Below are 25,684 nucleotides of genomic sequence, written 5' to 3'. Positions count from 1 at the left end.
TCTACACGGCCTATATTTGTAGCGCAGTAGGCCTTACATGTTATATACCTCTACGCTCGAAAAGAAGCGCTAAGCTCTCGACACTAGCCTTCTATTCCTCTAGCTACGGCTATTCTATTATGCTTGCTCGCGTTTTAAGTTCTCTACATCCCTACCATGTCTAGTATCTTAATCCTAGAGATTATCAAGGCTAATTCGATCGAAAAAGGCTTAGACGCCTTTCGCAGTTCTCTTAAGTCTCTGTGCAAGGTAGAAGATCTCTAAGTTTTTAGACTCGCTATAAAGAACAAAAGACAATAGTAGAGTTTACTTCTCTTAGAGGTTTCCTAGCTAATACCTATAAAGCGCAAGGACTTAGCTATTAATCTCGTCTTAGCTCTCTAGCAACTTCCTGTATACCGTCGACTTCCTTCGAGCACTAATTGTAGAGGCCTTCTCGATAACCTTTTTAGGTGCTCTGTCGCCGTTAGCTCTAATAATTTCGATATAGAACGCCTTCTTTCTCTTCTAAGGGCTATTCTTAACTACTAACTAGACGGCGAGATATTTAAAAGGGCGGCTGCCGCTGTTATCGAGTCTAGGCCTTCTCGACCGCTGCCTTTCTTAAACTAGACACCGTTAACTCGTAATACAAGTAGCTTTATTAACTTCTGCGAGCGCTAGAAATAGATAGACAATGCGTTAAAGAAGAAGCTAGTTACAGTATACATCGGAGTTCTAAGATTCTACGAAGCATTCTTTAGAGAAGTAGATAGCCTTACGTTAGTAGTAAAGACTATCTTTAAGAACTATAAGAATAGAGACAGCTCTCTATATAGTAAAGAGGGCGGTTAGTAGAACTAGCTAGAGAGCGTAACAGAGAAGAATGTTCTAGACTAGCTCGCGAAACAGACTAATTATCTCGTAGATCTCTTAACTGTGCATTAACTAACTAAGAAGACTTAGCGCAGGCTAATAGCGCAGCCTAACTAGCCTTTAGAAGAGTTAACAGCGAATTATAAGTTAGATGTTAGCTTTATAGATAATTCGAAGGCTTGCTTGTTATTAAGAATTTCTAGAAATATACAAAACGCGATAAAGAAGAGCTTCTCTTATAGAAAGCTACTAAAAAGAGTATTACTAATATAGCAAGGTATTACTACTATAAGATAGTGCGCGTAGGCGGTAAAGCTAATAATATTCGCGATAGTACCTAAAAGAATCTTTTCTACTAATATGTTATTTAAGTATTTCTATTACTAAGTAGTAGATATTATCTCTATACTATCTCGAAAAACGTCTTCGTCTATAAGCGAACATATTAGATACTAGGCGCGCGAATAGCTTCGGCTATCTATTATTAATTAGAAATTGTTAGCATACTACTATAATAGAAAGTATCTAGAAGTAGAAGATATACTAATTAAGGTATTATATTAAAAGCCTTTCTATTTCTACGTTCGTTAACGTGGCGAAGCTATTTCGTCTTTTAACATGTCTCTAGAACTTAGTATACCGTAAAACCTCGTCTCTACCTTCTATCTTATCGCATTCTAGGTATTTTATTCTTAAACTTAGTAGTTAGCGTTAGTTGCTTATACGCTTAGCAGAGATATATGTTATTAAAGTAGGCTATTATAGCTTAGACAGAACCCCGTAGAAGAGAGAGAGCTTCTTCTCTAGCTAGCTCTATAGCGTTGTATAACTAGCTTTCTTAAAGAGTATATTAAGTATCTAACTAGTAGATGCTTATTAGTTAGAGTTAATAATTGCTATATTCTAGAGGCCTTGCATAACTATTATTCTAAGAGCTTCTTACACGGCTTTAATTACTAACTCGATATTATATAATAGCTTCTCTTAAAATTTATTTATATTTATTATAAAGATAAGAGTAATAAAAAGAGACTAGATATCTACTTTTATTATTTGTAGAGTTCTAGAATTATAGAAGATCTTAGGTGCTATATATAATAGAGATCTAGTATACGTTTAGGTATTTGTAATAATATTATAGAGGCTAAAGTCTATAAGCTAGAAGAGATAGTTACTAGTTAACAGCTTAGTAATAAGAATATTCGCGGGCTTTATATCTTAATAGATAATCCTCTTATACGTAAGGTAGTCGAGCGCTTCTAGTATCTAATAGAGAAAGAGTACTACCTAATTATAGTAGTATTCTAAGAAATACTTCTTATTAATTAGAGTATTTACGGTGCTCTACTTTAGTACCGTAATAATCTTAAGATACTTTTCTAACTATTAAGTAGTAATAAATTCTACAATATTTAGCTATAACATTTAGCTAAGACTTAAACTAAAAAGAACGAAACTTAGATCTTACTTACGTAGAACATGCTAGTAAGAGTTTCTACTTTACGCTTTAACATTATGTAGAATTATAACTATAGTTCGTCTTCGAGCTAGTCTACTTACTTAACTACGAATAGCTCTTCTAAGTTAATACTTACGGCCTTAAAAACGTCTCTAAATAAGCTCTTTTCTAGAAGACCTTTTGTATAATACCTAATTCTCTTCTATACTTACCTGCTAGGTATACAAGTAGGAGTATAAATCTAGATAGTCTACTACAAGAGAAGAATAGTTAGTACCTCGTCTTTTACGATTTAAGCAAAACGAGAATACTTAGCTCGACTATTAATCTACTCTTAGAAGTTAGGTAGGTTCTTATTATTGTGCTAGTAGATCTTAAATTAGAATAGATTATACCTAACGCCGCCGAATCTAAATTCGTTGTTAATATCTTTAGCTATAATAACTCGGTAGTTAGAATAATTTAGCTTAAATAGCCTAGTATTCTTACTAAAGGTCTATATTAATTTAGAAAAGAAGTAATTATAGAGTATAATCTTACGCGTCTTCTTATAGATCTTAAAAGAATACTAGATTTATAAAATACCTAACTCTTTAATAATAATATCGCTATTACGTTCTAGTATTACTAGAGTATAGCGCGACTACGATAAGATATAAGTGCTAATATTAAGTTCTTAAGCTCTGCCCGCTACATATACACGGCTTTTAGCGCTAGAAATAGAGGACACTAAAAGGCGATTTTAAGAATAATTAAGAATGTTCTAAGTCTGCTTATTACTTAGTATAAGTAAAAAGTAAGTATAAGAATAAGGCTAAGAGTAGGCTATAATTTAGATTTAACGTTAAGATAGTAGCATAAATACTAAAGAGTAAAAGTAAATAATAGTAGTAATCTAGCTAAGTAGTATATATAATAGAGATAGAAGTAGACTAGGCTATAGAGAGTACTACGCAAAGAGAATAGTTTAATCTACTTTCTAGGCTTACGCCCTAGAAGCTCGTAGAATAGAGAAGGCCGAAGGCTATAGATACTCTACTAACCTGTTAAACGAGTAGCTAGAATAGCTCTATGCCTAGCAACGCAGGGTGCTAGTTAGAGCAGCGGCTAAAACAGTGCAGCGACTAGCTAAGGCAGCGCAAGATTAAGGTAGCAGGTAGCTACCAAGAAATATAACTCGCCTGGCGGCTAGAGTCGGGCTAACATATAGTATATTAGTTAGCTAGAAAGCTGTAGAGTATTTGCTACGTACTCTATAGCGATTCTCTCTTCTCTACACACATTATTAACATAGTTCTTCTCTCCTCTCCCTCTACTTAGCTGCAATAGACGCTAAAGCTCTCTTTATACTACGCACTATTAAAGCGCTGCAATAGTTAGAAGACGAAGACCTACTCGAACTCGTAAGATCCTAGCGCTACGACGATTCTCCTCTACCGTACCCGTTATTAGGAGAGACGACCGCGCTCGAAAGCCCTAGCAAACGTTCTAACGTCGATAAAATCGCGCAGTAATAGCGATTTAATGCGCTTAACTAGTCGACGCTATTTAACTAATTCCGCTAGTAGGTTAAGAGAGAGAAGAAGCGGCTTTACTATTAATGCGCACCCCTTATTAAGAGGAATAGACGCAAGCAGACGCTCCCCTTTAACGAGACTCTAACCTATAAGCAAAATGTAGAAAACAACGTCTAAGCCTGCTAGATTAAGTAACGCATCTAGAAGAATAAATAGAGCTCTACTTAGCTAAAAGGTAGTATATTCTACCTTCTGTTCGAGAAAAAGATAGATAATATTAAACGCTATAAGAGGCTAGATAGCGGGCACTAGGGTCCTAGTAGGTGCTAGAGGCCTAAGAGAGAGAAACGTTACGCTTAAAGGCTTAAAGACCTGCGGTAGAGGGCGAGAGAGTTTAGAGAAAAAGACACGTTTCTTAATTTTACACTAGAAGAGCTATAGAAGAAGTTAGATTACTCTACCTATAAGGCGCTAGACGAAAGAATATACGCGGTAGACATTGCCTAAAACTATTAGAGAATAAAAGGTATCTAGAAGAATAAATAGAGCTCTAGCTAGCTAACAGGCGTAGACTTAAATTAGCGAGAACTAAGTATTCCTTAAACTAACTACTAGAGCTATAAGAAGAATCTTATTCTTTAGTACCCTGCTAGGTGTAAACTAAAGCCGAAGCTAAAATTGTAGCTAATAACAACTACTCTACTAGATACTATAGTATCTTATTCTTACTATTAGTTTATCTACTACCTATCTAAGAAGCGTAAATAAGTTTAGAACAAACTCTAATATTAACGCTAGTTTAGAGAGTTTAAGTTAGATACGAAGACCTATAAAAGCCTAAAGAGTTTCTAGATTAAAACTAAGATCTAGAACTCGAGGTAGAGCAACCTGTCTAGAATAAAGTAGGAACATATAGAACTATACTCTAATCTTAATAAGAAGAACCTAATAGGAACTTCTAATAGCGATAATAACTTACTACCTAATACTATTAGTAATTCTCTCTTAATTCCTAACTCTAAACCTTTTAATCTTACACTAAGCGAGAACTATAGCTTACTATTAGCTTCTAGAGAAGACGAGACCTTTAACTAGGTAAGCTTAAAAGTTACTAGTCTAAAGAAGAGGTTAAAGAGTGCTAGTCGCCCCGTAGTTTCTAATAGTCCTTAGTTAGTAGAGAAGTTAGCAGGTCGAGTTCTTTAGAGTGTACGCTTATTAAAGGTAGAGAAACGAAGCAATCTAAAGCCCGTAACGCAATCTCGCCTTAGAAAACAGAGTCGTCGTTTAACGCGGTCTAGTAGGGCATTCTACACGACGAGGCAGAACAGCACGGTCGCCTCGCGAAATGGCAAGAATCCACGAACATCGGGGTCGAGGGCGTCAAAATTGCGGTCTAAACTTAGTCGAGCCGAAGCAACCTCTCGAAAGAAGCATGTTACGTTCGAGGCCTTATCTACCGCACCCCTTAATTCTAGACAGCGACTCTACTCTTAAGCTAGATCTTAGCTACGCAGAAGTGCTCGGATAGCCTAGCGCTAACAGGCGACAAGTAGATCTAGGCGGATCTCTAAGGCGGAAACGCTATTAAAGCATCGACGTAATATAGCATTGTCGACACAGCTTATTAAGGTATAGTTAAGACGAAAGTAATGTAAAGGCTAATTTTATAGGTAGTTAGTATAGAAACGTAGCTATAAATACAAGACTAGGTAGCCTAAGAATACTATAATCTTTTAAGTTTGTAGTATATCGCCTATTTCGCCGTAGTATAATATAGACGTTAGCTTAATAGTATTATCTTAACTTATTCTCTTTTTTTATAATCGACTTTCTCTTTAAGAACTTCTCGTTTAGAGCTATTAGCGCTAAGAGCTTATTCTTTATTAGAACTAACTATAATTAGCTAAAGGTAGACACCTCTTTAGCAGACGCCCCTTTAGTATATACCCTTTTAGTGTATTTCGTTCTAGCTATTAGCGTATTCTAGCTAAGGTAAGCTTACTACTTAGCGTTATATACTATAAGCTAGCTAATAGAAAAGTAACGTCTAGACTTACTATCTTATGCGTATATAAACTATCTTTAGAAACTTTAATATACTGTCGAACTGCTAGAATAGCTACGCTACTAGTAGTGCCTCTATTAATTCTTTCTTATTACTAGTAAAGGGACCGCAATCCTCTAATAATGTAGGCGAGAACATAATAGAGGTAGAGGTAGACCTAAAACTAACGCGTACTTTACGCGCTAGACGACCCCTTCGTCCCTCTTAAAAATAACAGCAGCTAACCTCTTCTCTCTTCTCTCTCCCGGCGAAACGATTAGACAAGAAAACGAACACTCGAAACAATCTCGTGCTTAATGCCCTGGCGCGAATTAAAGCCGCTCTTAAGCGATTAGAAGAACAAGTAATACGAGCGATTAGAAAAACGAGCAACACGAGTAGAAGAGCGCGCGAAACGCGCTAAGACACAATTAGAATAGCTTAAGCAGCTAGTTAAGGAGAGGGGTAGCACTTAACTATTACTACTACTACTACCCGCCGTGTTAGAATCTTCTCTTTTCTCTTCTTCTATAGTAGTATTGTAGCTGTCGAGCCTACTCTTTCGCGTGCTAGGTATTAACCTCGATCTTTCTTACAGGCTAACCCTTCTTAAATGTACGCTAGGCGAGATCTAGAAACAAGTTAACGCGTCTCTAAAAGCATGTAGAGTCTAGGCCTAAGGCTTTAGATTAATTATAAAGAGCCTAGATAAGGTAAGAGTATTCTTTAAGAGCTAGAATATAAAGAAAGTATAAGAAACTTAAGCTTAATAGTTAAAAGCTATAGAAGTTAGAGGCGACGAGGTCTAGGATTACGGGGAGTAGTAGTTCTCTCTAAAGGTAGACTAAGTTAAGAGAACGCTCTAATAGACGAGATAGAACGCACGCTAGTTAAGAAGCTTAACTAGGTTAAGATTGCGAAGATGCGGTAGCTCTCTTAGCTAGCGGTAGCTAAGGAGCACGGTTTACTAGTAATCTTCCTCAAGAAAAAGAAACAGGCTAACTAACTTCTAGCAAACTTAATAATTAATATACTAGAAGAGGAGGTTGTATTTACACAAGTGTTTAAAACTAGACTAGTGCTAATACAATACTACTACTACTACGAATATAGACATAGATAGAGATAATATTAGAACCTACTAATATATAGGCGATATACTATCTAAGACTATTAAGTAGATATATACACGGCGCTAGCTATTAAATACTTAGTGTATAGAGAACTCTACTAAGCAATAAACCTAGAATATCTAGTATTTTATAAAGAATAGCGAAAATTATAGTCTCTACTCTAGTATAGCTACCTTAGTAACACGTATAAACTCTTTCTAGCGTAAATTCTCTATTCTACTAGGTATAGTTACCTACACTAAGAGTAGAATCTTCTAATAGGCTAATAGTAAGAATGTTATAACTCTATAATAAGCGTAGAATAGAAAGGTATAGTAAGTATACTCTAGAATTAGAAGAGACTAGATAGTTGCTAGAGTAGAGGCTACGCTAGATAATTAATCTTAGAGAAGCTAGATTAGATATAGAACTTAACGCTATAGACTTAGAATAAATCGTAGAATAATACTAGATATAGCTAGCGTAGAAAAGTAGACAGCTATATAGGTAGACTTAGGCTAGTCTAATATAGCGTAGAAAATATTATTATTATTATATGTATATATACCCGACTAGAGAATAGTTTAGATAATAACTAAGCGAAGTTTCTTAGTCTCTCTATAGGTCCTGCGCGATCTTAATCTCTAATACTAGCGTATACTACTCTAGCGTATACATAGTTATCTTAGTAAATAATTAAATTCTATTCTTATTCTATAAATACTTTCTACTCTTACATAAAGACTTAAGTAACTACTAAGACTTAAAACTCTAGGTTAATTAGTATTCTTGCGAGAACTTTAGGTATATACGCTATAGAAGAAGATCTACTCGTTATCTCTATAGCTATTAGGTAGAAATAAAAATTAGGTATATATTCTATATTAGCCTATATAGACCTTCTAGAGAATAGAGCTACTAGTAAAGATAGTCTCTAGTAAAGCCTAGCCTATATAGATAACTAGTAGATATAGTTGTTATATCTATATAGTAGATATACTACTAGTTAGGCCTATGCTAATTCTAGCTTAGAGATTTTAAGAAGCCTTTCTAAATCGTACTCTAGCTTCTAAATTAATTCTTAATTAAGTTTCTTAAAGTAATAGCGTTAGTCGAGGTCTTAATAGAAGAATATATCGTAAATATATTAGGCTATAGTCTTACTAATATCTTATAGAAAGAGATTACAATATATGTTAAGTAGATTAACAAATTTCTTAAATATTATAATAGAAGTGCGCTCTACGCTAATAAGGTTAGCTTAAGACACTTACGTATAGAGGTAAAACTTACTCTAATAGAAAAATATAGTTACTACTAATTAGAACTAGAGCTAGAATATCTATAGAGTATTTCTAGAAGAGTAGATTCTAAGGCCTAGTAACCTAAAGTTGTTTTTATATTAGTATTCGTTTCTACGCTAAGTCTTCCTTACTAGAATATGCTTTCTTTATTAGATAGTCGAGAGCTTTAGTAGCCGCCTTCTAACTTCTTATATTTAAATTAATAGCCTTACTTTAGCGTAATTCTATACTTTAGCTATCTTAGTTATTAAAGAGAGGCTTAAATACTCTCTTAATATTAACTTACTAGAGAATTATACTATAGTCTTAGATAAGATAGATAGTATATTCGAATAACTCTAAAGATAATAGTTTAGCTTTTAGTAGACTCGAGAGCCTAAACTGTCTACGCGATTATATTCGTTTAGTAGAAAATTAAGAAAGTTATAGACTATTATAAAATACTATACGTACTTTAGAGTAATAAAAATGCCTTAGAGCTGCTAATACTAAAGAATAGTTATTATTATTATTAATGCTATTAGCTATAGAGACGCGTCGAGGTGCTGTAGCTTATTCTACGCCTTATAATACTATAGCTCTAACTTCTTTAGCGCTATAGTATAGCGGTCCTGCTACTAGTAGACGTAGTTAAGATACTTAACCTATGTTATCTATAGGTTCTACTAGCGCGAATTCTCGGCGAGCTATACTAGTCGTGCGAAGCCGTAAAACGCTAGATATTACCTAACCGCCTATGCGTATACTATAAAGCTCTCTCTACTAGACGCCTCTAAGAATCTCTCTTTATTCTTCTATGTTTACCTAATAGTTACCTTAAAGAAGAGGTTAGAAGTTGTTTTTACCTCTCTCTTATGTAGGTATCTTCTTCTTCGCGACTTAAGGTAGGCCGCGAAGCCTTTATCTCTAGCAATCTTGCTGTAGTTATTCTACTACTACCTATACTAGAATACTATCTAGTTATCTAGCTATGTTAAGAATACTAGCAGCACATCGCTGTTGCGGTAGTAACCTAGGCTCGTCTCGCCTAGCTACAGTTCTAGCTTTTGCGCGCTAGCCTCTACGTCGCTCGCCGTGCGGAGTAGCAGCTTAAGCGGTACTACTAGCCTGCTACTAGTAGCTACTAGCTTGTCGTAGTAGAAGGCCTCGAGCTAGTTATTATCTTTAGGTATTAGGCTAGAGGTTAGAGAGTAGAACGCTCTATTCTGCGGCGGCGGGGTCGTATTACTAGCCGCGACAGGGCTAGCGAGTGCGACTAGAAGCCTAGTAAGTTTACTAGCGTTAAGAGGGCTAGCTTTAATATAGATAGACACGTACGTTAGTAGGTAGAGAGAACAAATATGCTGCGTAGAGCCTAGCTACCTACCTTAGCTTCTCGCTAAACTAATTACGCTAGCTATCTAAGAGATAGTCTACGCCTGCTACTTAGCTAGTAATAACTAGCAGGCTAGCTAGTTAACATGTTAGATAGAGTATTACGGGTAATAATTAGACTACTACGTGTTAGTACTATAGGCGCTTTCGTGTTAATATATTTACTAAAGTTTACTAGTTAGTTAAGCGTACTATTTATAGTAATACTAAATATCTATATATAACTTATCTCTAGAAAGACTAACTCTACCTTTAATTCGTACTCTAGTTAGGTACTACCTGCGTAAACTTAGAAACGAGTACGTTAGCCGTAACTACTAGTTGCTTTTAGTATTCTAATTATTAGAATAAAGGCTTTTCTTAGCGCTAAAGAGAGCGTAATCTCTATAATTCGATAAATAATTACTTTAGTTAGTAGATATTAGATATGTTAGATATATATATTAAAATAGTTCTTTATTTATAGTACGCTTATTATACTAAGTTAGTATATCTTTTATATAGTACTTATTATAGAGATATAGTATATTAACTATATTAAGTATAAGTAGTGTTCTCTCTCTTCTCTACTAAAGAATAGAGTAGACAAACACTAATTAAACGTACCTTATATTAATTAATATTTCTCTAATAAGCGTATTATAAGTTCGATAATTATCTTAGCTAATTTAGCTTTCTATCTCTAGTATAGTATAATAATCTCTACGAAGAGTACTTCGCTTAGTTCTAGAAATACTCTATTCTTGTATAGTTTCTCTACCTAATCTTTATTAGTTAGCTCTTTATATAGCTTGTGCCTAGTAGTAATAAAGTAGATTATTAAGCCTAAAGTAAAAAGGTTCTCTTTAACTATTATTCTACCTAAGCTTAGTAGCCTATATCTTACTCTAGAGGCGACTATAGCCTGCAAGCTATCTAAGAAAGATTTACTAAAGTTATAGATCTTAAGGCTAAGATTAATATTAAGTAGAAAATTATACGGCCTAATATTACTCTAAATAACGTTATGCGAGTATAGAAGCTTAACGCTCTTAGTAACCTCTCTTACCTACTATTACCTCTAGAATAGTAATATCTTCTACCTATACTTCTAAACGTATTTCTTAAGATTACTATTAGGCACGTATTCTAGCGTTAAGGTATAGCTAATAGAGTTCTAGTATTTAAATTATACTAGTTAGAGATGTACTCTAAGTCTCTTATATATCTACGCCTTAATTACTATCTCTTACCTATAGTCTAATACTATAGAATACTCTGTTTAAGAAGACTTAACTATATCTTCTAAATTAAGACGTTCTATAAGTTCTGTTACTCCCCTGCCTAGAAACTCGCTCTTCCTCTCGATAATATTAATAATAGAGTTCTAAGAGTTAATATTAGCTTCGCTACTTAGTCCGTCTAGGCTAGTATAATCGCGCTCTATAAGTATAAATACACGTAAAGGTTAGCTTACTAGAGATAATAATAAAAAACTCTAAGAAAGCTCTATACCTAGTAAAACTACTACCTTTAAGGTTATTTTTATTCTCCGCGAGTTACTTGCTCTAATAACTCTAGGCTCGCAGGTATCTATAACGCCTACTAGCGCTATATTATTACTACGTATTGCGCTAGAATTACTTAGAAATATATACGACAGCTATACAAAGCTAAGCGAGCGCGGCGTAGGGCGTAGTTATAGGTAGGCAGGCGTAGGCAAGCTGCTAGCTAGCGGCTAGCTAGCTAGCTGCGGCGCGTAGGTTAGTTTTCGAACTTTTAATATTCTGTAGCTAGAGACCCGCGTAGTGCTCTAATTAGCTATAGCTCTAGGGCAGTGTAGAGGTAGTGTAAATATACGTTATTCTATTAGCTAATTAGAGTAGAAAACTCTATTAAGTTTAGGTTAGGCCTAGTATAGTTTATAGTAGCTTGGCTTTCTAACGTCTACGTATTAGTGTTTAGCGAATTAAATACCTAACCTCTTTCTTAACCTTACGCGTGCAGCTTTTAAATATTCTTAAACACCTCTTTAACCTACTAGCCTTCTTAAGCTAAGATAAGCGTAAGGTACTCTATCTTCTATAATACAATACTAACGAATATAGTATTTAGACTAGCTAATATAGTATCTATATAGTCTAAGCCTTAAGAATCTACTTAGTGCTAGAATAAGTAGATTCGCTAGTTACTTAGATACTGCCGTAAAGTAAACTCTTTCTAATAAGGTTTATTTTATTAAATAGAAGAGATAGGTATATAAACGCCTTAGAAGCTACTATAGCATTCTAAGATACTACAGCTCTATAGAGAACGAAATTCTTTTAGAGTTTACCTACTATAGTTCTATCTAGTAATATTATATAAAATATAATAAGCCTATTCTACCTACTATAAAGCTTTACTAGATTTAACAAGTTACCTTAACTATATACTTTCTCTATTCTAGAGACGTTCTTTACGGCGACATCTTCTATAATAATATCTTTCTTAACTAAAATCTTAACGTAAAGGTCGCAGATTTTATAAACTTAGTAATTAATAAAGAGCTATACTTAACCTACTATAAGTTAAGCTATTTATACTCTAAGATTTAGAGCGTCTATGTCTAAAGCAAGATATTCGCTCTTAGCTTAACGTTCTACAAGATCGTTATAGAATCTAAGCTATATTCTACTTTGTTAGTTAATAAGATTAAAGACGCCTATTCTCTTAATAAATTCTCTTAACTAGATAGCGTAGACATCTATTACTCTATTATCGCAAAGTGCTAGAGAAGGTATTATACAGATATAGAGAGTTTATTACGCGATATTAAGACTAAAGGTAAAGTAAAATTATTAACTAGAATTCTACTACTAACTCTCTTAGTAGAAGCTAGCAAGACGAAGAATCTATCTATTGTCGCGGTATTCCTCTACGCGACCCTTTTAAAAGCTGTTGTGGTATTTTATTTGTTGCCTGTAGTTATCTAGCTAAGAGCGCAAAGGCGATAACTTATAAACTCTAGGTCTTAAATTAAGTTAGTAGAATTCTTTTGCTTTAGTTTTAGGTATACCTGTGTAGTAGCGAGAAGCTAGCGTTAAAGCTAAGCCGAGAGGCTCTACACTCGCCCTGCTAAGCTAATACGCAAACACTAACGTAATTGTTAACAATGCTAGCTATAGCGCTAATCTCGACACCGTAAAGTTATAGTTTTACTACTATAGACTAACTCTTTAAGCTACGTTTATAGTAGTTACGTGCTTATATAGCGTTATAGATATATAGTATAGTTAATTAGCTACTCTACTTATAGCTTATAGCCTCTTAAAAATTTTAAAACGTATGTTAGGCTACCTATAACTAGTCTAATGCATAGTCTAATTATAATATAGTCTTATTTATAGTATTAACAGCGTTTTTGCTAGACGCTACTATAAAGTCTTTTAATAAAATAATATATTAAGTCTTTGCTTTATAGTCTCTATTATATATTCTATAATACTATAAATAATAAATTACGAAGAGATATAGCTATCTGCTCTAACCTAGGTTATAGATCTACTATCTTATCTTAGACCTATTCTCTATAGCTCGAGAGCCTTAACAAGTTTTATAAGCTTAGTTAGATTTTCGTATATAGTTTTATATATATTAAAATATTCTTTCGTGTTAACTACCTACTACTTAAGAAAAACCTAGAGAAAAAAACTACTATTTTCTAGGTTAAACACGGCCCTTACCTTTAAAGTAAGCGAGTTAATTATAATATTAAAAGGCTCTAGGTTACTATAATAGAACATAAACTCTAGTATAGCTAATGTCTTCGTCTTCTAGAACTCTCTTCTATTAATTTCGGTTACCTAAGGCGGTAGAATAATAACTTTGTTAAACCTAGTTGTATTTAACTTTAGCTCTCTAAGCTAGAGAAGAACTACCTCTTTAACAAAAGTCTTCCTATTCGCGGTTGCTACCGCCTTGCAGGCCGAGCACTAGGTTAGCTAGTAACTAGGCAACTACGGTATCTAGCACTTATCTCTAATTTTAGTAAGTAGTACACTATCGATAAGCTTAGTTATTACGAAGAAGCTACTTAGCTCTTCGCTAATATTAATAACTGCTAGAACTAGAATAGTCGTCTTATCTTTAATAAACTATAGTGTAGTAGCTTTATTATATACGCGCTCTCGCAGCTATTATTTAGCTATGTCTACCCTCTAATAGTCTAGTAGCGTAAATAGCTTAATAGCTTTAGTAATAGTGCTAGCCTCGTAATTACATATAATAATAGTCTGCTAGTTCTAACTTATATAGTGTAGACAAGGTATTAGCTAAGGTAGTAGTAATACTTAAGAGAGAAATAGTAGTTATAAGAGAAGAAAGATATCTTTTATATTGCTAAGGTATAGCGGACTTACTATACGTCTAGCTAATCGTAGTCTATTAATCTACTCTACCTCTCCACGATCTCTACCGCTTCTCTAACTAACTCTAGCCGTTGTAAATTTATAGACTATAAAACTAACTACGTTCTCTTATACTTATATTACTACTCTAATATCTTAGCCCTCTACAAAAGACTAGACATAGTAAATAATAGAGATATTAGACATACTCTAGATATATTTATAAAGCGGACTACTCTCTTTTCTAGCTTTAAGGTAAAACCTGTATCTAGAGACTATATAGAGGCGAAGCTCTAGATAAGTATATAGATTACCGTATTATTACGTAAAAAGTAGAAGCTCGCGTAAATTGCGCAAACTTTATTTAAACTAATAATAATAGTTAAGTCTACGCTTACTATTATAGAATATAAGTACTTCGTCTACTACGCGTATTCGCGTAAGAATCTAGTATCTAGAAGAAGTAGTATATATATTCTAGGCCCTAACCTAGATTAATTTAAGAGGCTAAGTATAGATTCTATACGTAGAATTTTTTAGTTGCTTAAGTTATATAGAAATTTACTAAAGTATAGAATAGACGAAAGTAAGAATAGGTATTAGAGAGAGTTCTTTAGACCTATTCTAGATAAGCTAGCTTACGCTCTAAAAGATTAGCATAAATAAACGTCTTTAGCATTTGTCTACGCAAAGGTCTGCGCCGGTGCGAGTTAGCTACCCTCTCTAGTTAATAACCCTTTTGTCCTCTTCTTCTTCGCTTCTTAACTACTGCCTATTCTAGCTCTAAACACAAGTCTATAATAATAGCGGCCACAGCTATTATAGCCGTGCAAGCTATCTCTAGTCTTTACCTTTCTTTAATAGTAGATAATATAAATAAGTCTAACACTACATAAGTCTAAATATCTCTCTTTACTTAATCTATAAGTCTATACTAACTTAGGTTGTTTACTAAAGGTACAATAGGCTTTCTCGTATCTTCTCTAATATGCATGCTAGTTAGAATTATATTAAGAACCTTCTAGCTATATTCGCTAAGCACGAGCTACGTAAAAAGACTAGTATCTACCTACTTTACAAACATAACGACATTCTAAAGAAGTAGGTAAAGCTTAAGACAAAGCTAAAGACTAAGCCTAGTAAATAGACTAAGCTAATTCCGATTAACTCCCTAGATCTTAAAAATATCCACCTAGTTGTTTTAAAGTTTGTTCTCGAATTTGTTGCGGAAGAGCTTCGTCTTTATCTTAATTCTTACGAATTTAGCAACAGCCTCTTGCCTGTCTCGCTTTATAACGTAGACAATAATAACTATATTAAGAAGGTCGCCGACTACATTACTAGAAACAATCTAGTTAATATAATTACGCTTAAGTTCTTAGATTTAGTTAAAGATACGTAGCCTAGAGAATACACTACTAAAGTTAAGGTTAGCGAATACAGCACTATTATGTTGCCTAAGTCTAAGATAAACAGTAGAAAATTAATTTCTACTAGCTAGTCTAATACTAGCTAGCCTTTCGACTCTAGTAGAGAACCTAATCTAGGTATATATTAGGTTAAGGCGAAGGTAAAGAATAAGGTAACTTACAAAGTCTTTATCGACTAGATTAAGAATAAAACGGACCTGCTAGACGAGTTAGTTTGCTAGAGTATTATTAGAGTCTAATATTTATAGAAAACTTAGTACAAACCTAGAAGAAATAGAGGTCTTATAGTCTTGTATTACTAGTTGTTACCGTTATTTATACTACTCTTCGATAATAAATAAATAATTAGAGAAGTATATAAGCTCTACATTTTTATTTTATTTATATATTAGGTAATATGTACTTTACTATATAAGTATTAAAACGACTTAAACTTTAGTTAACTAATATAATAGTAGTATCTAGAGTATACATAACGCCTCGAGATACACGATTCTCGTATCTCTCTCTTTAGAGCTGTAGGTTTAGAATAATCTAAATAGTCTTGCAACTTCGATTAAACGTTAATTCTTAGCTAAGATCTAACTAATCTTTCTGTAGAAAGTATTCTAGAAATACGCCCTAAGCTTAATATAGTAAGAATAGAAGTACTAATAATTTAAAGTCTAAACGCTAAGTATTGTCTTAAGACTACTAAGAGAAACCCTAAATAGAGTAAAGATAGTATTAGCCTAATCTATAATACCTATAATATAGCTCGTTGCTTTATTTACGTAGAAGTTATTCTCTAAGAAGTTATTATGCTAGACTGCCTTAGGTACTCTAGACGAAAGATTAATAGAAGCTCTTAGCGGACCTTATCTAGCTTCTATCGAATTCGATTAGGTAAGCCGTAGGAAATTTAGTCTAGCGTGCAAGAATACTCTTTAACTAAGCTAGAGCTTTGCCTAATTGTTAGTTTATTAATTTATGCTAAAGTAGAGAATCTAATCTTCTAGGTAGCAAGAAGCTTATAATAATAAGAATTATATATTAATAGACCTTACAAAGTCTAGCACTATTTAACGTAGACGTTATTATATTCTAAGGTTAAGAAACTAACGCCGTACTTAATAAAAAGCAGGTCTAGAAATAAGGTTCTAGATATACATATAGATATTCTCTAATATACTAAGATACTTATAGTTAGGTATAAAATCTCTATAAGATTATTTTGTATACTTAACAAGTTTAATATCTAACTTTAAGAATTAGAATTAAACTATACTATACGTCTAACTAGAATTAGCTACTATAGTATAGCTTTATCCGCCTTGTACTTACGTAGAAGAAACAGAACTCTTTAAGATTTTAGTAGCTATGCGACTGTAGTCGGCCTTTGTAGTAAGTTTATATTAATTAAAAAATTAGAATATTTAATATACAAATAATACGTTGTAACTACTCGCCTTCGCTGCGTACTTAGAGATATTCTTGCTATAGTCTTCGCGCGATCTACATTTAACGGCTATGCGAGTATACCTAATTTCGCTAAGAATTATATTTAAGAAGAAGATAAAAGAGGCTATTAACCTATTATATGTATGTTAATAGCTTACTAGAAGAACGTAGACTTAAATAAATAGCTATTACGCTAGTTTTAGAAGCTATACCTATAACTAAAAACAAATAAGACTTTTTTCTAATAAGTTAGCTAGCTACTAGCGAATAATACTTCTAGATAGTACTATATAGTAAGGTATACATAGAAACGAGGTTAATAGCAGACTCGTAATATTTACTATTATTAGTAACGCTTAGTAATACAAGAAAGCGCTAGAAATTAAGTAAGAAGCTATTTAGAAAGATATTTAAGGTTAGCAACAGAAATATATAAATAACTTAAGCTTAAGAATTAGAGACCTCTTAAACTAAATCTAGACGTTACTAAGGCTAAAACCTTACATTCTATTTATCTTGTTATTAAATCTCCCTAAAATAACCTCTGCTAATAATCCGAGTAATAAGAATACAAGATTAGAAAGACTCTAAGCTTACTAAAGAATACGATAATAATGCTTTCGCCTTAGCTAATTTGCTATTACATGCTATTTTCGAACTTTCTTAACCTACTCTATAGCGGCCTTTTCTAGTAAAAGATATATTATTCTTTCTCTATCGCAGTGCGTATCGTCCGCGAACCTATTATCTATTTTATCTCTCTATCTATAGTCGTGCCATGCTTAAAAGGTATACTATAGTTAGGCGGCGTTAGTAGGTCTAGCTATATAAGCTAGTTAGGCGCGTTAAGATATCGTTTTATATTACCGCTAGATCTTCGCGTTGTTACCTATTCGTTTAAAAAGTTACGGAACGTTAATACATTAGAGTTAAGTTCGCGGTTATAAGTCTACTCTAATATATTCTACATAGTATCTATATTTCGATTCTAGTAAAGAATGCTCGTAAAGAACTTATTACCTGTAATAAGCTCGTATAACGTAAATACGGCGCTAGCTATATTATCTCGGCTCTCTAGTAAGTTCTTTTTCCTATATGCAGCCTAGTTAAAGTTAAAGAGAAGAATCTTCTCTATTTTAGAATCGATAAGTAGATTTCGAGGCAAAATATCTTAATGTATAATTCCTAGATCTAGATTTAGAAAATCGATAAGCTGCGTAAGTTGTTATATCTACTTAAAACAAAGAGGCAGCTTTTAATTATTAAGAGTTTTGCTAGAGATATACTTTGTTGTAAATCTAATTACCTAAGACTCTATATTCTTAAGAACTACGCGATTAAATAGTACTATATTTAGATATAGCGGTAGACTTTTAAGAAGGTTAAGCTTATTCTATACTATCTATAGTCTTCGAGGCTTTGCAATAGAATTAAATTTAAAGGCAACCTAAGGAATTCTAGCTTTGTCGTAGTATGCTAATAGATTAACACCTAGTGCAAGCTAATTAAGCTCTCGCAGCTTAGAGTACTAGATTGTACGGCAATCGTAAAGTAATTTAGTAGTCGAGAAAGGAAGATACCTAATAAAAAAAGTATTATCCTCTTCTAGATCTGTAGAGACTTTAGAAATAAGCTCTTCGTTATTAACCGTAACCGCGCGAACTTCGGGTAATAGGTAATTAACGAATCGTCCTAATATTGTAACCTCGACGTTCTCTTTAGGCGAAAAGAGCTTGGCGGTGCCTTTAACCTTAATTATGCGTAGCTGATCCTAATCCTAGACGTTGCAATAAGTTAGAGTTATAGAGTTTTCTCTTAGGCTACAATAATTTTGCCCCTCGGACATGAGCCTTTCTTCAGGTTTAATTATGGTAAGTTGAAGGAAAGAATTGATACAGTTTTGCTTCATTAATGTGGACGAAAGATTGGTCTCGACACAGGGAGTGTCCGGGCTTTTGAATTTTTTTGGGGACCAGCCCATCGGCGAATCCTCGGTCTGCTTCTTTCAGCTTGCGCATAGGCCCTGTCCCGTGACCGGGGTTGGGCCTCGGCTCGCTTCAGACTGCCACCTGTCGCCAGCGCCAAGCCTGGAGCGTCAAACCTTCTCGCCAACTTCGCGCCGACACTCCTGCATCCATCCTTCGATCCCGTCATCATATATCCAGCGCTGCACTGCGCGTTCCGCTTCTCTCTCTCCATGCCTATGGCTCCGCGACCCAATTCTGCTCCCGCTAAGAATCACAGGCGCTAACCCACAACTGGACCTCGAAAGAAGACCCCCATCGTGAAGCCCACCCGGCGCGCTGGCACTTGAAGTAGCGCACGACTGCAACATATCTAACCACCTCCCACCCCTCTTGCACCCACTTCTTGGCCGGCCCGCACCAAATGGAAGCGCCCGCAAGAAGACTCTGAAGCCGAAGCTAACAAGCTAAAAGGTGTGTGCCCCACAAAACAGCTCCGACGCGGTTCATCTGGTAACACGATAACCTCGGCAGAAGTGTCGGACATTACGCCAGAACTGGAACTAGAAGACAGTCGTTTAGAGAAGCGGCGAAGGCCGTCTGAGCAGCAGGAGAGCCTCATACTCGATCATGTGCCCACACCCAAGCCAACGCCTCTGCCGACACCCAGCCGCCCAGATTGCCGTTCCAGAGCCAGAGCCTGTCTTGACAATGACAGCCAAGGTGGCGGCGCCGGAAACCCAGATCCGTCCCCAATCGATGAAGAAAATGGCGACGATGGCACACATGCTCGGGGAGTAGCCGAGGACCTGCTCCATTCCCCATCCATCTCTCCTTTCGAAATAGGGGGTGATCAATATATCGATCCGGATTCGGACAAGCGCGAAAAGAATAGAAAAGGCAGTGGTGGTAAAGTTGGGGGAAGCCACGATGACGAAGCCAACCAGGTCAGGTGTTCCGCAGGCCTTCGGCGAAAACTTCCCGACGTAAACGCACCGTACCTCCCGCCCGGGAGAGATGCCGCGGTCCATGAAGAACCGCTCCTAGGCGGCGGGACCGGAGCACAATGCCTACGAGGACATTACGACAAGTCACCTCATCCACGGCCATTGTCAACTCCCAGAATGGACATCGCGACTCGGTCTTGCTCCCCACCAACATCCTCTCCGGGAACGAAGGCTGGAGGGGGAGCAATATCAGTTAGTGCCAACATGGCTTATCAGATGACCAATCTCACGCTTTGCTCTGTGCCAAAGGGCTTGTCGACTGTGACAGCAATTGTTCGTTCCCGCGACTCGGGGTCGTCTTTCCACCCAATGGCCCTGGATCACAAGCTCCTTGGTGGAGACATCCGCATGATCCAGCTATCGCCAGATTCATGGATGCTACTGGGATACCGATATGACGATGGTGCGTCAGGTCCATGCGCCCGCGAAAGCCCGACGCTGCTCAATGTGGACCGGATGAGCGGTCCCCACGGAGATGCTGCCAGTCATAACACCCACCACCCAGATGACGACGGAGACGGAGAGGACGAGAATGGAGAGGAAGTCCCGGGTGAACACAAACCTCATGCTGCCGGCAGTGATCAGGGGTCCCGCAGAGGCTATACGCGCTTCCGCCAAAGAATACGCAAACCGTGGTTGAAGTCGGACGAAGTGCGATTACTTGCATAAGACAGAATGGACATAGAGTGGGAGGATGTATTCGAATACTTCCTAGATCGGTCGGATGGCGTAATAAAATTGCGCTATTACATATTACGCAAGAAGGATCCAGAAGGCTATCGCGGTATCCCCGATCTAGACCGCTTTGATTGCATGTCACTTGGGTCTGACGAGTCTCGCACCTAATCTGCGGTTCTAGCTATTCCGCCCTTCGTCTGCCGGGCCGTGGCATTTTGGTCGTATTCCACCGAAGACTTGATGACGCTCGTGCTGTCGTTCGCTTGGCGCGCGCGGGAGTCCTTGATCACGGCCTCGGCGAGCTTCTCGACGCCGCTCATGCCCTGCTTAATGGTTTGTTTGGCTACTTCCGGTGTTTGCTACCTTCGCCACTTGCTCTACTGCTCCTTCCCATACACGGCTGACATTAACCACTAGCCAACGGACGTGTTCCTTGTCTAGTCTCCTGCTACTCATCGTTCGCGAGAGACTCAGCCCTAAGCCTGCCGCGCCTCTACCGGCAGCGACTGTTGCTCATGTCTGTGTTGACGGGGAGATATCAAGGAAGTCGAGTGGCATTCGAAGGGAACCGATGGTCTCTTAAAGTTCGGCTGAACTCTGACCGTGCCATCAGAGCGGAGCATAGCGCTTGTCCCTCTTGACGGGAGTTCGCCGGTGCCCGCAAATATCTCTTCAGCGCAGTCCGCCGTGGTATCTTATCAGTCCTACCATTCACTCTAGTTCGCCGTCTGGGGCTTTCATAGTCTCTCTATTCCCGGTCCTACGTGTTCGCATTCGTTACGTCGACCGAGCACCCCAAGTAAATGCCAGCTAAGAAACTTGTCCTTGCGTCCAATAGCCGAGCCGTATTGTCTCTTAAAGCCCATGCGACGTGAATTTTTCCGCGGCGACAACGCTAAACTGGTGACTGAGTGTGGGTATATATACACCACGCTTTCGCCTATGATCCAAGGCGAACCCGCTTCCGGCCTTCCTGTTGATCAAGCGCTTTACGTTTCCGGTGTACTCCTTTGGCACTGGCTCCCAAACCCGATGAAACGTCCTCAGATGGAACGGTCTGGGTTGTGTAATTGTGGACTCGCTTCATGTGATCGAACAGGTTGTAGCGCCTGGGGAATCCTTTTCCCGGCACAGCACGCTCGCAATTGGGAAAGATGCAAAGGTGGGGCTTTGAGCCGTGACCGTGCATACCGTGGGCTTCTCTCTCGTGCCTTAGAAGGCAAGCAGTGGAAGAAAAGCGAGCGCCAGAGCAGGTAGTGTTCTTGCACTTGAACGGCCGGAGGTGGGAGTCCACGTACCTACTATTACATAGTTGGGACCTTTGTGGGCATACATTTGTTTAAGCCAACTTACTCATAGTTGCATTTGAGCTTTGTCGGTTTGTGGTTGCACTGGTGCTCGCCCTCGAAGGGGCAGTGATAAAGCTCGTCCTCTCCGAGAATGGTTTGATACATCGGATGATCCCGAGCGTGCTTGGATTCTGCCTCCTCATCGATATATGTGTCCCTAGATAATGTCCAGGGCTGGACGTACGACGATGAATTCCATTCAGTGGGCTCCTTAATCGCTCGCTTGGCGAACTCGGTGTAGGTCCTATTGACAACGATCTTTCCTTTGCTTTCCGCCCTCGGCGGATGCGATATGTCGGTGCAATCGCTGCCATAGGGCGATGCTATGGAAGGTGATCGGTCAGACGGGTCGGCGGAGTCGCTCAAGTCCGTGTGGGAGGAGGGCCAGATCGGGTCGGGTTCGAAGTCAAAAGGGAGTATTGGGAGGAGGTGCGGATCGGGTTCGAAATCGAAATCGTTCATGGAAGAGGCGTCGGGGTTGAAGACTAAATCGGCTACGGGAGAGAGGCACTTGAGTAGCTCGGCGTCAGTTTATTTCTCCGCGTTGCAAGGAAACGCAAATCGCCCAACTTACTCGGCGTGGACACGATGGGGTGCAACGGCAGATATGACAGACGTCGTGCTTACACGCTTCACAGTGCAGATCCATGGCGAAATCAGAGCCAATGCCCTGCAATGATACGAAGAAAGGCGGGCAAGAGTGGGGAGGCTTTGAGGATGAAGTGGACGATGATCGCATCGCGGTGTCGGTGCCAAGCCGGGGCTTCTGCGGCGTACCAAGTCCATCGGCGAAATCATCTAGCGGCAAGAACGCCTTGCAAGGCTTAGCTCAGCATAGATCTATCTCAACCTCGACCTGAACTTTGAAAAGGTGGCCATATCAACAACACATCCTCGTGAATATCTGCTGCAGCGGCAAGCTGTCACAAGCCGCTAGAACTAATGTGTTTGGTTAGGGCGTTGTGGAGACGGGTGGACCCCGGCAGAGAACAACATTAACATCCAATCCCCGATCATAAAACGAAGTCGTCATGGCCTGTATCTCCAACCAGCGTCCTGCTGCACACCTGCTCTACGCCGGTCCTTCCCCGTAGCGAAGCGCGACCTGGGCGCAGTCCGAGGAGCGGCAGCAATAGCCTATTTTCCCAGCGCGGATGTCCTTCAGGGCCAGGCGCAGTGCAAGCGACCGTCGCCTCAGGTTCTTGAGAACAAAGCTCTTGCGCCAGTAGCCGCACGCGATCCACGAGTCCCGTCAAGAACCTCGACGACCCGTCTCATAGATGACTCCAGACCCGCGCACTCTGCGGGACGCAGGCGACAGGGAGTGCGAAGGCGCTACGGCTCTTCGACGATGTGTGGAGGTCATACAAGGAGAGTGATATATGCCACGGGAGCTGAAGCGGAAGAGCTAATGGTTAATAACCCTCGCTTTGCGGCAGGCGACAGGGTTGTAGGAGTAAACCAGAAAGAGAGGCATGATGCCCGCCAGCTCTTCCTGTTACTCGGCACCGACGAAGGCTAGATGCTTAGCGCTCTCCATCGTGAGCTCAACGCCGTCCGCAATATCGTCGCCACCACCATAAGCTTTAGAAACACGTCTCGCTCGAAAGGGACGTGGAACGATGACATTCGCGGCCCGATCCTGCGTCCCAAGCAGCAAAATAATTAACTACGCCCTACTCCATCAGCCTGAAGGACCTCGCTATCCGCATCGTCAACTTCGTATATTCAACCAGTCAACACACAGGGCGTAGGCGTGGTCTCGACGACCAAGGTAACATACGGCGGCATGCCGAGGGCAAGGTTCAGCTAGGAATACTGTACTTGGCGTTCGGTAAAGACGGCGAGATCAAGGTGTACAGGCCGCCCAAGATTAGGAGCATCATAACCGTCAACAGCTCATGCCGCCTGCTTAAGGTGCTACAGCTGCTATGAGGGTAGGTTACCAGCAAATTCTCCCAAGGTAACGGAGACTAGCTCGATTAGTTCTCAATATCATGTCATTGATCGCCGGCCCTCTGCACTTTTCCAGCAATTTCCTCCCCATCCACCAGCCTCTTAGCTCCAAGTAGGCTACCTCCTTGCTCTCGTACGGCACAGATGCCTACCCTCTCTAAATCTTCATCCCCTTTATCCTAGCCTTCACGAGCCGTGGTACCCTACCGACGTTCTTTAAAGGGTAGCCATGATGCCCTTTGTAACCATTTCCTTGCACTCCTCTTGATGCTAGACATACCATGCTGTGCTTTCAATCTTGGCTTCTTCATACGGTCCAGAGGCTATTTCCAACATCGTATTCTCAAGGTTCTGGATGGTGACATAATTCCCATTCCAGCATTCGGATATGATCGTGTCTTGGGAACGTGTCAACGCAGGATACTCCCTTCGCTGAAGCATATCCATAACAGTACAATCATGATCCAATCCAAACCATTGATCTTCGTATGGATCATATCCTCGTGTCATTGAATAAAGAACTGAGCCGAGTGCAAATTGCTCTGTCCGAGGACCGGCTTTTCCGTACGTTCCGCGATCTCGGCCTCCTTCGTCACCCAGCAGTCGAGCAAATGGTTCGGTGCCAGCATCGAGCCGTTCTCCAATCTTAGCTGCACGATCGAAATCACAGAGTTTGATGTGACCCTCGGCATCGATCAGGATATTTGGGGGTCGAATGTCGCCGTGTACGAGACCGATCCTTTCAAGCCAGGCAGCGGCTGAGGTGAGCTCCCTCATCCACCAGAAGGATCTTTCCAGTGATAGCCCCTTTGCAACTAACACTTGCTGCGTACTTGTGTCTCTTGTCTGTTGGGTACGTAGGAGTGATGCAAGGTCGCCACCCGGAAGCCGCTCCAAAAAGGTCCTAGCCGGGATGCGGAAGAAACTTCGGACCAAATGTGGGTGAGCCGGGTAGCGCTCAAGAATATCAAAGACGCGTTGCTCGGCTGCATGATCGGGTTCGACTGGGTCGCGAGGTACTTTCACGACGACAAAGTCATTTAGCTTGTAAATCGCCCCAATACCTCCGAGAGTCATAAGGCAAGGTTGAGAGGACATTGCGGTCTGGGTTGGGACGCAGTGAAGTGCGTTACTCAAAATATGAATATAACCGTCTCTTGGGAAGGGTCCTGAGTGAGGCGAGGTGTACGGATGAAGACACGCGATGGAGCGGTGTGGGTAGGGCATGTCGATTAGTCATTTGCCGAGTCTCTTGCTTATCTAGATTGTATGGCGAGACCACGGTCAGAGACATCAATAGTAATTCCCTAAGCTTTGACCCATTGCCCGTCGTCATTCTTCACCCAAAGAGGCGATGGATGACAGCTTGCAGATTACGGTGCTGGGCTGATCGAGCGCCAAGCCCGCACCAAGAAAAATTTAATAGACGAGACGGCCCCATCACAGCCACATCGCGGACTGACCCCATTTAGGCGACGCCTTCATTCACCTAGGGAAACTTATCGAGGGAAACTAGGATACGGAAACCAGCCGGCCGATGCGGACTCATCCTAGCCGTACGACAGGACACCATTTCTGACACCGAGATGAGATGCGACGAGGGCGTAGGAAACCTCTTTCCATGAGAACTTGTTACGGTTAACGCGTCGCAGATCCTTCGTGCGAAACTTGTTACCTCCCCGAAGCCCTCCGACCGCGAAACACCTTTTAGGCCCCTCCATGAGCGCCTATCCGGTACGACTCGACGGCTCGACGAGGCGCTAGGTGGCAACACGGGCAAAGCTCTAGGTGTTGGAATCTGGCTTCGACGGCCGTATGGGGCGAGGCC

General features: G+C 39.2%; 7 protein-coding genes across 7 annotated transcripts; 3 read left to right on the top strand and 4 right to left on the bottom strand.

Annotated features, from left to right (window-relative positions):
- Positions 1–10,425: 10,425 nt before the first annotated feature.
- On the bottom strand, positions 10,426–10,659 carry BU26DRAFT_417840 (uncharacterized protein; the record flags this gene model as incomplete). Its single annotated transcript, XM_033823220.1, has 1 exon — positions 10,426–10,659. A coding segment is annotated over one exon (234 nt), but the record flags the coding sequence as incomplete, so codon positions are not given.
- Positions 10,660–15,194: 4,535 nt separating this feature from the next.
- Positions 15,195–15,434, top strand: BU26DRAFT_416336 (uncharacterized protein; the record flags this gene model as incomplete). Its single annotated transcript, XM_033823154.1, has 1 exon — positions 15,195–15,434. A coding segment is annotated over one exon (240 nt), but the record flags the coding sequence as incomplete, so codon positions are not given.
- Positions 15,435–18,430: 2,996 nt separating this feature from the next.
- BU26DRAFT_417711 (uncharacterized protein) lies at positions 18,431–18,673 on the bottom strand (the record flags this gene model as incomplete). Its single annotated transcript, XM_033823214.1, has 1 exon — positions 18,431–18,673. A coding segment is annotated over one exon (243 nt), but the record flags the coding sequence as incomplete, so codon positions are not given.
- A 97-nt stretch (positions 18,674–18,770) lies between these two features.
- On the top strand, positions 18,771–20,666 carry BU26DRAFT_582653 (uncharacterized protein; the record flags this gene model as incomplete). The annotated part of the gene is made up of 2 exons (XM_033834529.1): positions 18,771–18,773; positions 19,361–20,666. 2 exons carry the CDS (start codon positions 18,771–18,773, stop codon positions 20,540–20,542), a joined length of 1,185 nt encoding a protein of 394 aa, XP_033689157.1. The 3' UTR covers positions 20,543–20,666.
- Positions 20,667–21,491: 825 nt separating this feature from the next.
- Positions 21,492–22,549, bottom strand: BU26DRAFT_499969 (uncharacterized protein; the record flags this gene model as incomplete). The annotated part of the gene is made up of 3 exons (XM_033826451.1): positions 21,492–21,849; positions 21,905–22,410; positions 22,475–22,549. 3 exons carry the CDS (start codon positions 22,547–22,549, stop codon positions 21,492–21,494), a joined length of 939 nt encoding a protein of 312 aa, XP_033689156.1.
- Positions 22,550–23,044: 495 nt separating this feature from the next.
- On the top strand, positions 23,045–23,774 carry BU26DRAFT_134398 (uncharacterized protein). The gene has a single exon (XM_033819709.1). The coding sequence runs from the start codon at positions 23,252–23,254 to the stop codon at positions 23,420–23,422; it is 171 nt and encodes a 56-aa protein (XP_033689155.1). The 5' UTR covers positions 23,045–23,251; the 3' UTR covers positions 23,423–23,774.
- A 53-nt stretch (positions 23,775–23,827) lies between these two features.
- BU26DRAFT_514156 (kinase-like protein) lies at positions 23,828–25,076 on the bottom strand. The gene has a single exon (XM_033827775.1). The coding sequence runs from the start codon at positions 24,952–24,954 to the stop codon at positions 24,127–24,129; it is 828 nt and encodes a 275-aa protein (XP_033689154.1). The 5' UTR covers positions 24,955–25,076; the 3' UTR covers positions 23,828–24,126.
- Positions 25,077–25,684: the final 608 nt, after the last annotated feature.

Source organism: Trematosphaeria pertusa (genome assembly GCF_010094035.1).
Source record: "Trematosphaeria pertusa strain CBS 122368 unplaced genomic scaffold BU26scaffold_2, whole genome shotgun sequence".
In the NCBI taxonomy this organism is placed as follows: domain Eukaryota; kingdom Fungi; phylum Ascomycota; class Dothideomycetes; order Pleosporales; family Trematosphaeriaceae; genus Trematosphaeria; species Trematosphaeria pertusa.
This window is presented reverse-complemented; position numbering and strand designations above follow the sequence as displayed.